Raw genomic sequence first — 13,166 nt, 5'->3', positions numbered from 1 at the left:
TAGCCTGTAGTGGCATCACACTTGACTAGACTTGTTATAATTCCCCTTGCCTACCATGCTCAGCACAGAAAAAAGCCTACAAGATGAAAATTCTGCAGATGGGGCAAATGAGGAGGCTTAGTGTCTGGTTCTCCACTGTGCTTTGAAAAGCCTGAAGACCACAAATAAGGTAAAAGCCATTATTTTTTTTTTTTTTGCATAAGTATCTATTGCAAATCTCTTTCCTGACAATTTGACAACAGAAACAAACCATACCAGAAAAGTAAGCCCTGCATGGAAGTGAAAGAGAAAGATGGTATAAGTTAACAGACAACAGGTAGACTAATTTCTTGGAAAGTTTGTGTTAGAGAGTACCAGGGCTGCTACACGCAGTCACCTGCAAGACTTACATCCTGAAAAGGAAACACAGATCTTGCTTTCCTAAAATGGCATGCAAGATCTCACATTTGTGCAACTCAGATAATCTCTAATGAACAGTGTTTGTGATTTCCATTTTTAATTAGTTATTCTTTTGACAGATGAAGATTACAGAGCACCTGAAGGCAAGGGTCTGCCACCAGCAGGCTTGGGAAGGCTTAACAGAAAAATGAATGAGTCAGTCACAGGCAGAGCGCTTCCACATGACTAACAGGAAGAGTTATCCTGGAAAACTACACGGAGAATTACTCAAACAGAGTGAGGTGAGGCATGAAAACAAAGGTGTCGTGTCCCATAGGAGTCTTGTCGTGATATCACAGAGAAATTAAAACCTTGGCACCTCGGTAAAACAACTTGCACTTATACAAGTGGATTGTAAGTGTGTGTGTGAAAATGCATACACAGTATCTGTATGAGAAATTACATATACAAGTTAGAAAACAAATTATTTGAAGAGCTATGCTATGCCTCAGAGAGAAGTTACAGGCTTGATGCAGAAATTCACAGGTAGGATCCTGGACTGCTGTCACTTCACATGTTTTGGCAACCACAGCAGGCTTTTCTGACCTTCCCAATCTGTTTCCCCAGGAGTTAAAAACACCCTGACACACTCAGTATGCCAGATATATTCAACAGCTACTGGAAAACTGAGCTTTGCAATAGTAAGTCCTTCTTGACATTGATCCTGCTGTAGTGAAGAAGTGCTGTGCAGGAAGAGCCAGGGCTGTGCTAGCTCATGAAAGCCATGGGGAGAGTCTAGTCACAGAGAGTGGAAATGGGTAAATTTTTAGTGACCTGTGGTTGGGCTTTGCAAGAAGTTTTCAGACGCATCCAAATTAAAATGGGTCTTTGAGAGGATTCTGGGAAGACTCAGCAACAAACACTCAGAATATGCAGAGTTTCAAGGTGTTTATTCCTTACAGTGTCACTATCGCTAGCCCCCTCCTCATGTTGTAGCAAAAAAAAATCTCCTTCCCCACCTATCCATCTACTCCCAGTACTCTTAGTTGGCCAATTGCTTCTTTCATGTAAGACAGATCAGTGTTATTACAAGAAATTAAAAAAAAAAAAAAAAAAAAAAAGGAAAGAAAGAAAACCAGGCACAAGAGAAACACCTAAGTACAGATACTCATATTTACAGTAAGTAGCATCTTGCTTTTGTAGTGGATCAAGTGTCATAAACATGTCTGATCATTAAATCAAACCAAATGTGTCAGAATCAGACTCTGACTGATCAGTTTGCCGTAAGTCATGGCTGTTAACTTGAACAGGAATGACTAAATAACATTGTTTTACCTCTGGAAAAAAAAAAGTAGAGAAACAAATGGCTTCAACACCACTTTTTAAAAGGTATTACGAAAGCTGGATTTTACTGGAACCCACAAAGTTTTTCAGACCTCGAGACAGCATAAGGTTTCAATAGTCTAGTTAATACAATTTGGTTTTGCACAATGTCATTTGGACAACATCATTACAGAATGCTTCACAATTAATTACATTCAAATAGCAGCTCCTATTCCCTGTGGAGAGCGGGATTAATTGGGTCAGATGTAAATATGCATTTCATGAATCCTACTGAACACTTGCCCATCTCACCAATTTACCATTTAATTTGTTACAACTGGTGTACTGTGCTCTGGAGATGTGCAGGGCAAACACAGTTGCCAGTCAGGGTAGAAATACACGGATACAGCAGTGCTGGTATTCTCAGCCTGCATTACACTTGGTTCTTACTGCCCGACCCTTTAATTCTCTTGCAGAAATACTAATGTATATTTATTCACTCTGAAATACTCTGCTGTTGAAAATGAGTCTTGGGACAGGATTCAGAACTGATATGAAGCATCGTGATAGACTCCTGACAATCCCAGATCTCTCCCCTCCCCCCGCCCCGCCATTGGAAAGAGGACCTGGCCATCATTGCACAGAGAAACCCTGAGACTAGGGCCTTACTGGGTCCTGACTCTGGGCAGGAAAAGAGTAAAGATAAGCTACCTACAGGGAAAGAACAAAGAAAACAGCTTTGGGTGAAGTTGTTTCCTTGACTACTTGTGCAGCCTAAGCCTAAATCTTGGGACTGCAACGGCTTTTCACTGTCTTTCTGGACTCTTGAGTAGGGGAAGTTTAGGTGAAACATACTTCTGCTGAAGTCCCCTTTCTTGATTTTTTTAATCAAGAAACTCATATTTGACAATTTTTTCACTGTCTTTTTTTCCACGAAATGAGGTGGGCCAGAACACATTCAGCAAAAGAAACACCATTTTCTAAAATAATCTGGAAACAAAAGCTTGGGCCTGTGGCAGATGGTTCTTGAAAAGCTACTTCTTGTTGCTTTAAAGCATCAAAAATAAGAACACCGTTACCTGGCTCTTTCTAGCTTCCTCTGCCCTATTTTCAGTTTGCACTCTCCCCTAGGTATAATAAAAAATGAGACATTTGCACCCAGCTGGAGAGTACCTTTCATGAGCTGGAAAACTGCAGAGTTCATTTCTGGTGTGTTTCCTGCTGTTCATGAGTTTCATGAGTAACTACCAGGACAAACTCACTCGAATGAAGTGCAAACTTCAGTCCCCAAGACTTGTCTGTTCAGAGCTGATCCTTTCAGCCACTGCGTGCTGGGTAGGTACAAGAGAGGACTCGGAGTTTCTAAAGCAAAGTAACACTACTGAGCAAACAAAAAAAAAACTTTATCAAGTGCTCCTTCTGGCTTTTCCAGTCCTATCTGTCTCAGGTGGTGCAGCACAGAGTCGCTTCATCATCCCAGATCTGAAATATTGTAATATTGCTGTTCTGTAGCACTTTAATATGCCTATATCCTGTTCATATCCTATTTAATGTTAAGGAGTAATTTGCTAACGTAGTTGCAGACCAGCCGTCATGAGTCATTATACCATCCTAGTTGGTACTTTGGTCCCTATCGTTTCAGTATCTGTCCCCTGCTCCCACAGAGTACTCTGTGCTGCATCGCTATGATAATTTCAGTGGGTATATCAGTGGATATAAAGATTCACCATTCTAAGGCCTTATCAAGCTCTCCATCAGTTCTCCACTTCTCTGGTTTCCACCACCTCTAGACTAGGCAATTTTTCCTAGTCCTCAATTTTTGTGTTTTTTTTTTTTTTTCCTCCACAGAAATTGTAATTTCTTCTCCTGATTTTGTTCTCCTGGCTTTGCCTCTACTCTGGTACCTGGATTCTGTTACTTCAACTTGTGCACATGTACTCTATCAGCTTTAATTAATGCTTAGATATTTAGGACTTTATATTTGACGGTCTTTCTCAGGAACTGGTATTACATGTTCCATAAATTAGTCTGCGTTTGATTACAGAATGCTTAATGTACCCAAATTTTTATTTGGTTTTCAGAGTTCTCTCCCTTGAAATTTTATATAATAATAAAATAACTGTCATTTTTCCATTCTGTTTCTTGGTTTGAGGTGAAAAATCCACCCCATATAGTCCATCATCTTAATGTGTCTGAGGCTGTACAACATGTGAAACACAGGTACTTGTTTTGATTTTTTTCACCTTCCCTCCTCCAATAAGGGAGGGAAAAGCTTCCATTTTGTTTTTCACAACAATCATGAAGAGGCCTGTATGAAAACCAATTTCTCTCTTCTACTATTAGTCTGTGTTTGCTTTTCACTGGAAAATCTGCATTTCCAGTAAGCTTAATCTGTCCACCTGGATAGACTGCTCTTACTAGATTTTTTTGATCCATTGCTTGGCTGAACTGCTTCTTTTCCTACAGGTTACTCTTTTTTGGGGGACTTCTGTCTCTCTTTAGACTTGTGCCTAGAGCTAAACTAAGGATTTATATGAGTATGTTTTTCTAGTTAGAGATGATACTTAAATGTTTAAACTCACTGTAGTAAGTCCATTTAATAAAGATACTTGGACTGATGTTAACTGGGGCCATTTCTATTAAATGCTCACATTAAAAAGACAGACAAGGACATTCAGATGAAGTCACAAGGTGACATGGCAACATGTTGAAATGTGTTGTGTCTATTATTTGACTGGTTCTCTGCATTTGTATGCAGGACTTCAAGCTAAATGATAATTTTGGTGTATTTGTATTCTACTGGATTTTTTTCTGTGCAGTTACATTAAAGTGCTAATGCAATTGCCCTGGAGAAACAAAAGTAACCACCGTATCTTGGGGGTATTTATCTACAGCAGAAGCTACGTGCTCTTTGATCTCTTAAGTAAGCAAGATGAGAGAGAGAGAAAGCCATTCAGACTCAGATTCCTATTTTTCACAATGAAACTCGTGTGCTTGAGCTCACTTGGTGAGTACCAAAAATAGCTCAGCAAAAAGGGCTTTCCTTGAGCACTTCCATTATTCACATGATGCGGCACCTTACATAACGTGAAGTGTGCACATCATGCCTCTGAGCGCTGTGCATATGGATGCTAGAGGGCAAAAATTTCCACGGGGACAGTAGTACCAAGTGTTTTAAAGGCAAAGTCAGGATGAAGGCACTGATTTTTTTCAATGGGCTAGTCTAGCAAATCTTAGAAAATTGTTTGGGGGGTCTGCTGGAGGGATTTCAATATGATTAAAATGACAGAGATGGCCTTTTGAAAAACAGTGTTACTCAATGCATACCTCGTCTCCTTTTTAAAGGTGGAAATACTGTATTAGCTTGACAGTCACAGTGACTTTGTTTGGGCAGTTATGGTACCTGCCTCACCACTGGCAGCTCCATTCAGAGACCAGCAGTTCTGTGAAGCGCTCGACCAGGTGCTACCTTCTTTGCTTACTGGAGTTATCATTTGCTGCTGTAATCACTTAGTCTCAGTCTCAGCTCTTCCATTTGAAAACATCATTTGTGCCTCCCTTTGCTAATCTGCATGCATCTGAACCCCCTTGGCTGCAGCATTGTTATTTGTATTGCTCTGTGTTCCCTGCACATGGGATTAAAGTCTGTCACAGACTCCAGCTGTGCAGTTCTCATTCAAGCTGTAAAGTATTGCTTTTAACACTCACGGTCCCAAACTTAACCCCTTTTCTTGGTCACAGTTGTAACCATCACAGATATAATTTAGGAAGTCATCTCTGAGACGGTGATATGAATACTAGTGTACTGTGACTCATTTTGACTACTGATTGCAACGTAATAATTACTGTTTTCAAAAAGATATTTGAACCTGTGTAAACAGAGGTCTACCGCTTCCCTGGAAATACATCATTCTGGAAAATAAGCAAACCTTATTTGATTATTACAAATCATACTTTAAAAAGAAGTTATTTCATTTCAGGTGATCTGGCACTATGCAAATTTAGATTTTAAAATAATGAAACTGTACTACATCCTCAGTACCATCAGACTCACGGCTTCTGCAGCCTGTACTCTCTCTACAAAAAGCAGTATTGTGATATATAGTAAATAGGCAACCATTTCTCTCAGCCGTGAATTATTGCTACTGATGGGTGTATTTCACTGTGAGCAAGAAGACTACACGAATCTTTAGGAGAAGCACTGAATACTTCCTCCAACAGGGACTGCATGGGGACAGCAGACAGGTTGAAGCACTGATTACCTGAGGATATAGGGATATATTCTGTATGGAAGATGGCAACAGGTCCTGATAGTGCAATCTTTTCTAATGCGATGACAGGTCAATGGTTCAGCTGTAAATACAATTTCTGGACCACCAACGATACAACTCAGACTTTCCTAGAGAATAATTAACCACTCTGATCTTTGTCTTAAGAGATCTGATGATCTCTTAAGATGTCTTCTGCTTTCATGCAGTGCTTTCAGGGTTGCAGCACTAAGAAGAACAAGACCCAGCAGAAGCAATAACGAAAGCAGTGACAGAGATACAGGCTTACGAAACTGAGAATGGTATTTTCCTTGTTTTGCATATCTAGCTGCTAAACCCAGGAATCCTGGTCAGGTCTGATTTAACGCCTATTTTTTCTCTCCCCAGACTAGCACTGAAAGATGCAGTATAAATATTCGATAACCCCTCTTTTACACTGTCTCCTCTTGACTATGACTTTCAGGTTTGCATTCATCATAAACCCTTGGTTCAGTGAGCAATACCTCAGCAAGGCAAGCTCCCTGCTTGTGAGGCTGCTTGTGGCACCACAGGCTATGTTGCTATGCTCTCCTCTGCACATTAATGTCCTTCTCTTGAGCAGAAAACTACCGAGCTGCAGCTACGGTAGCATTGCTCCAGCAACCTCCACCGTGGTATGTCTCCTCTGTTCACCTCTTAACTGCACATCACTTCTGTGGTGGGAGTTCTCCAGGGGAAATAAATGCCAGTGCAGCTCCAGCTCTTAGGGCTCTGCAGCAGAAGTACTGCAGCAACACAGCCCCTCTGTGTACTGCCCTGGCTGTATTTGTAATGCACACTATCCAAAAGTAGAAGAGAGGTTTCTGCAAGCTTTCCTTAGAGAGAGGGTGATTGGGCCTTACACAAACCTTAGCTGGACTACTAGCACTTTGTGACTAAGACACACAGCATTGAATACTTACTTGCACTGGCTTTGTAGTTGCAAGGTATCAGCTTCCCAGTGGCAGCACAGTAATATTGGTCATATCTTCCAGAGAGACCCTGAGTTTTTTCTTTTTATATTCAGTTTTGTCTGTGTGTAAATATGACCAATTCTATAATCAAAAGTATCCAGAAACGAAGGCTCTCTTCTACGGCTTAATATCGTAGCTCTGAAAGTGAACAATTTATCACATTGCAAACCATCTATCCTAATTTTGCTGTGTAACACAAACTGTGGTTTTTGCTTTGGTTTTGAAAGCTACTAATTCCCTTTACAGTGTAAAAACCTCACTGAAATCATCTGCAATTTATAATCACATAACTTCACAAAGCTTGATCAAAGTCAGAGGGCCATTACAGCTCAAAAGATGCTCATGCAATGTTTTTGTTCTGGGAAATCAGGTCCTGAAAGATTTAAATCCTGGTCCCATTTTATTTAAATGAATACATTTCATTTCTCAGCCACCAGTACCAAGCAGTGAGCTGCACACTAAGCTTATTTCTCTCTCCATCACTGATTTTATTACCTCCACAGCTCACTTGTAATCTGAATCTATCAGCTGCTATCGTATTGCTTCTGATCTTCTACACATTACACTGTGTAAAAGATTTCAGCCCCATGGCTCTTCTCCAACCAAATAAAAAGAAAGCAATGAAATACATTTTTCATTCATAGCTATTCATACTCCACTAAACAAGGCTCAGGACATCACGAGGAGGAACACTGCAGGTTGAGGGTTTGGGAATACCATATCAATAAAAATGCATTTCATTATACATACCAAATTTTGTTGGAGTGTCCTCATCTCAAAGATGACACAATGTGGGATTTACTATCTCAAGGCATTTCCTATGCTCCTGTACCCCTCATTCACCCTATATTTCTACAGGGCCAGGCTACCGAATACACATGCACTTTCCTTGGAACAGGGGTGACACAAGCCAACCATGGGAAAAAACAAGCATAAGGATGGGCCACAAGAATGTACAACATGAAACTGCTGTTCATGCTGGGGACAGTACTGTGTATTCTGTGGGGACATTTAGCAAAGAGAATACAAGAGACCTCTAGTGATGCCATCAAAATAATAAGTTTTGCTGATTTATGACATCGTTGCACATACTAAAACTCTCTCTTGCTTTCTCTTTCTCACTACAGTTTTACCCTCAAACTTGAATTGCCGATCTGATTCACTGTCCCGTAAGCTGATGACTCTGTGCTCCGCAAGCCATTCATGCGCCGTACGGACTCGACGCTTTCATTCCCAACAGTCATAGTCTGTGCCTGTCCCCAGAGTGTCAGCATAGACAGCAGCGGCAAGAACGAGAATAGCACAGCAGTAGCACAGCGACACACATACAAAACACGCAAAGAGAAGAATGGCTCGGTTAGAGAAGACCATCATGCAAAACAACGTGAATCACTTTCAAGGAAAAATAAACTGAGAAAAATGTGAGAGACAAACTCAAGTAAAGAGGTGCAGAAAAACCCTCCTAAAGAGATGGCCTTAGTAACATTATTCCCTATTTTGATATTTGTGCAACAAGATTCATAGGAAAAGTGAAAGCAAGCCTGTGCAAACGGATAGGTGTCTCTTACTTCAGCAGAATATTTCCTTGTATTTAATTAGGGCATTACCCATTTTGCAAAGAATCCATGTATTGACTGGCTTAGGATAAACACAGGTCTTCTGGTGATTTGGTTTTAAATAACTTTCTTTTAATAGTCACCAGAACAATCATTCCCACAGCAGACGAGTGACCACCTCCATGGACCAAAACCTCACTATTTTTGAGTGACGCCACTGGATACTGTTACTTACCAATGGTGGCTACTCGCATACCTGTTGGTCTCTAAAGAAGACATTGTATCCAGAACTGCAATTACAGACCCCCATACAGCAGCTTCTGCTGCTGCCGTGCTGTTTTTGGAAACAAAGGCTTCCAGTGACAGTGCGTCTGGCATGTGTGCCTGCAGATGGGCAAGCATTTCTGTTCTCTCCTGTAATCTAATCTTAACGGGAATCTCAATGCACCTGACAAGAATATTAAACTAGAGAACAGCACTGGATTGTTTCCCAGAGCATCCATCAAATATTACGTTAGCTATGGAACATTTATTAGACAGATCTGTCAAAATGAAAATGTCCTGTGCCATTGTTGTCACCCCTCTTGTAAAGGAAACCATTACTTGTGGCTTGAAGCACTCATGCAGTTCAAACAATTATTTACTTCAGCTAGCAAATGCATATGTACAGTGTAAACCTACAGGTTTCTACTGATACTGAAAACCAGTGACATAGATAGAGGAAGGGTGAAGAATTTATAGTTGTGGGAATGTTCATAACTGGACTAAAATTCAATGTAATATCTATTCTTGTCTTTCCACTTACCAAAGAAAAAAACAGGAAAGATGGACAGACTTCCTGAAAATATTTCTAGACTGACATGTACATTAAAAACAAACCTACATTTCAGTCACTGGTATAAAATGATGTGATAATGATACACACAAATCAGCCCTTTGTTAAAAATTTGAAGCTTGTATCAGTAACAAACTGTGAAATAGTAGACTCTAGAGAGGAAATTCTCCTAATCCTTCTCTTTTTTAAAGTGGCCATGTTCCCTGGTTTCAGGGTGACATTAGAAAAGACAGGTCTCAGGCATGCGCTGATGTCAAGGAAATAATATCAGTCGTCTATCTATCTATGTCATTGCTTCCAAAGGTTCCTTATCCACTGGTGGGAGCCACATAGTAACACAATATTTGTAAAGGTACAGCTGCCTCAGCAATCGCAAGAAGAGAATAAAATTATTGGAATCGGTGACCAATCTGTTGACATTTATTAATAATGTCATAAACTGCAAGTAAACCCAGCAGGCAGTTATCAGCTCTTTATCAAGAAGTAAATCACACAAAAGGAAACTTTAGAACGAGACTCTCCTGCAAGGGCAAGAAGAACTGAGGTGACAAATTAACCGTATGTCAGCGTGCTGTCAGGGCAAGCAGTAACCCCAAGTAAAGAGCAGCTGTACCTTGTTTTGTCGTCTTTGCCTTCTTCGAAGCCTCAGAAATTCCTTGTGCTGTCGTGAAACAAAGTTGACTGCTGCGTATTCCAGTAATGCAGCAAAGACAAAGAGAAGGCACACGGCCATCCAGATGTCGATAGCTTTTACGTAGGAGACCTAGAAAGAAATAGGGCACAACATGTTATATTTCAAACTTCTTCATAAGCTGAAGATATTGATGTGAAACAACACATTTCTGCACAGCATGAGTTCCAGCTGTTCAATGAGGTGGGGTTTTTCTTGGGTTTAGTTTGTTAGTTTACTGGTTTATAATAAATAAATAATCCAATTATTAATGGAAATGAGTGTTCACAAAGAATACAAAAATTATTAGCTACTGTCTTTAGGAAAAGAATCAGGATTAGCCTAACAAAATAAAAATGCTCTTGTAGTCACAATCACAGGTTATCAGAAAGAATATGAATACAGAACATGATACAATACCTGTTAAAAAACAACCCTAGAAAGTTTATCATTACAACATTTTTCATATTTTATGAACCAATTATCATATTGATTAATTAGCTATGTGTGGTATCTATAACCTCAAAGTAAACTCAGGGTATTACACCCTATGTGTTGATACGACTTTGCTAATTAAATATTCAATCCTGGTTGCTTGAAATTTATCCAACAATTCTATAACAAAAATAAATCTTCACAGATATGATCTACTGCAAATACCCAAATACCAGATGCCTCTGTTCTAGTAAAAGCCTATTCTGATTTGAATTGACTGGTCCATAATAAAACCAGATATATTACAGCACTGCAACGTCACAAGATTTTTATTGTATTACCCACACTGGGCCAAACAGTAGCGAATTAATGAGCTACACACTATGCATATCAAAGGTTCATTGTCCTCCATAGCTTTATTTGGTCTCTGCCTTTCTTTATAGTCTTGCAGTTTTTAAGAGAGATCTTATGATTAGGCAACAGCAGGTTGTCTCTTTTATCTATCAGGTATTACATCCACAGCAGAATTAAAATCATCTGACTTTTAATGTCTACAATATACGAATGAGCTAGTTGCCTAAACTACTTTGATATGAATAAATCAAGGGATGAAGAAGAACAAACATTTCTAGGATGCAATGCATCTGAACTGTTTTAGACGTCTTCTCTAGGATGAGATGAATAACACCCAAGTAGTGCTTCTTCATCTTCATGTCTGTAAAGAGGAGCTTAGAACCAATGTCTAAGCGTAGACACATAGGGCTTTACTCAGCTGTCTAAATAAAAGCATCACATATTGCCACATTAGGTACCTAGCCTCTATTGCTAAACCAGCAAAGACCAAATCTCCAGTATCACACTAAACAGTCCTCTGTAGAGGTCTCAGATATCCAAGGCCACCTCAAATGGCACCACCATACAACTGAACCAAGACAAGCAAAATGGATCATACCTAAACTCTCAGAAATTATAATCAAAGGTATTTAACATCTGAATAATACCTTGCAGGCCAAATATTTCAATGCAGTCAAAACACACAGTGGTCTGAAAAGACACCAGAAAAGGACGTGTTATGCATCTAACACTAATGTTTAGGAGACCAAATCTTCACCTTGCAAAACTCCACCTCTACCCTTTGCACATGCTATTCAAAATGACCTTGCTGTTATAGTCATGGCTAGCTTTTCACGATGAAGTGAAGCACACCAGTTTCCATAGATTTTACTCCTATTTACTATGAGCTGAACAGTATCACTTTTCAAAGTCTGTAGAACATTTTTTATTAATGACAAATGGAATATACTGCACTCTGTGCTCCTGCAAGCAGTATGAGCATAGAAACTGGCATTTAAAGCATGGCAGAAAGGATACAGAGCTCCATCCTGCAAATCCTGAATGTTGAGCAGGACATTTTAGAGCAGCCAAGTACTGTTATTCAACCTGCATCATGGGAACATACATTTCAGTAGCTGAGGCTATAGTGCAGCTCCACACTGCAATGCCCACAATGCAACATGCATAGGCTGAGATGGAAGAGGAGGATTTAGCAGGCTAAGGTGACACTGTGAGTTGGCACCTTTCAATTAAATACACAGCAGGTATGAATTTCTCTCTTCCACAGATAAAAAAAAAATCAAGTTACATCTTTACTGTGCAGCTGTAAAACCCAGTGAAAACTCGGCAATGTCCCAGACACTCTGTGCCACAGGCTGAGGCGCAGTAGGAATCAAGTCACTGTAATTTGTATAAAATGCAGCTGACTTCAGATTTTTTGTTACCTTCCTTGAAGAGGAATCTTGTTTTCCTTTACAAGTGCCCTTAGGAGACATATTAGACATGCATAAACAGCTGGACTCTGCTGCCAGAGACAGCACAATGCAGGGAGCTGAAGCCACAAGAATCAGCACTTCTGACTGTGCAAATCCTATCCTGGTGGGCTTAAAGCAGGGAGTACAAAATAATAAAAGAAGCCCTGAGTTAGCCTTCCTGTCACTTACACAGTGCTGCCATAAATGGCATCCACACAATTGCTGAGCCAGATGGATTATTTTAACTCCAGCCTGCTGGGCTGGAATCAGAGGATCATGATATACTTGGCAGGTATGTAGCTTGTTTTATTGTTTAGCCATTGCCATACCATAGCACAGCTGAGTATGTACATGAGAAAACAGAAAGCAATTGCTTCCAACAGCACATTAAAAATAAATAAACGGAAAAGTCCTGCAATGAAAGCTGATGCCTTTGTTTTCAAATCATTTCTGTAATTTTATCTGTGTATCCCCGGTATGCACAGAATTATGCTGCTAAAAGCCTAAAAACCCATGCAATTTTCTAAAGACAAGCTTTTTTCCTAGCCAGCCCTATGCATGGAAAATGACGTGGATCTGCTACACCAAGCCTAAGAAGGCCTCACCTGGTACAGCTTCCCAAAGAGGTCCTAAAGTGAGCACCCAGATTTTAGATTGATTCTTTGGTACCTAAAGCAAACACAATGCAAAGTTCCAGTAGATTTCAGGGTCTCTGTCTGCTTTAGCTGACTTTAACCTGTGTCTTCCTTCAACTAGGAAATGGTCACATCCACCAGATCACAGACTGATCTGAAGTGGACCTCTCTCAACCACCACTGCTGAAGCTGTTCCAGCTTGTATGAAAACACTTGTCTTGGGGACTGGGAACAGAGTCCCACCTTTCTAGGTGCAAATCTTAGGC

General features: G+C 40.1%; 1 protein-coding gene across 3 annotated transcripts in view; it reads right to left on the bottom strand.

Annotated features, from left to right (window-relative positions):
• Nucleotides 1-13,166, bottom strand: part of GLRA2 (glycine receptor alpha 2) — a 130,745-nt gene that overhangs the window by 21,407 nt on the left and 96,172 nt on the right. For 2 of the 3 annotated variants that reach the window (XM_086462785.1, XM_086462859.1), the window contains exon 8: nt 9,966-10,115. In XM_086462785.1, coding sequence (XP_086318911.1) covers nt 9,966-10,115 — 150 coding nt within the window. Of the gene's footprint in view, nt 1-8,094; nt 8,215-9,965; nt 10,116-13,166 lie in introns of all 3 variants that reach the window. The other variant, XM_086462707.1, reaches the window with a different exon arrangement.

The sequence above is a fragment of the Leptosomus discolor genome, chromosome 1, assembly GCF_034619465.1.
Source record: "Leptosomus discolor isolate bLepDis1 chromosome 1, bLepDis1.hap2, whole genome shotgun sequence".
NCBI lineage: Eukaryota > Metazoa > Chordata > Aves > Leptosomiformes > Leptosomidae > Leptosomus > Leptosomus discolor.
Note: the sequence above shows the minus strand (reverse complement) of the source record. Positions and strands in the feature narration are given on the sequence as shown.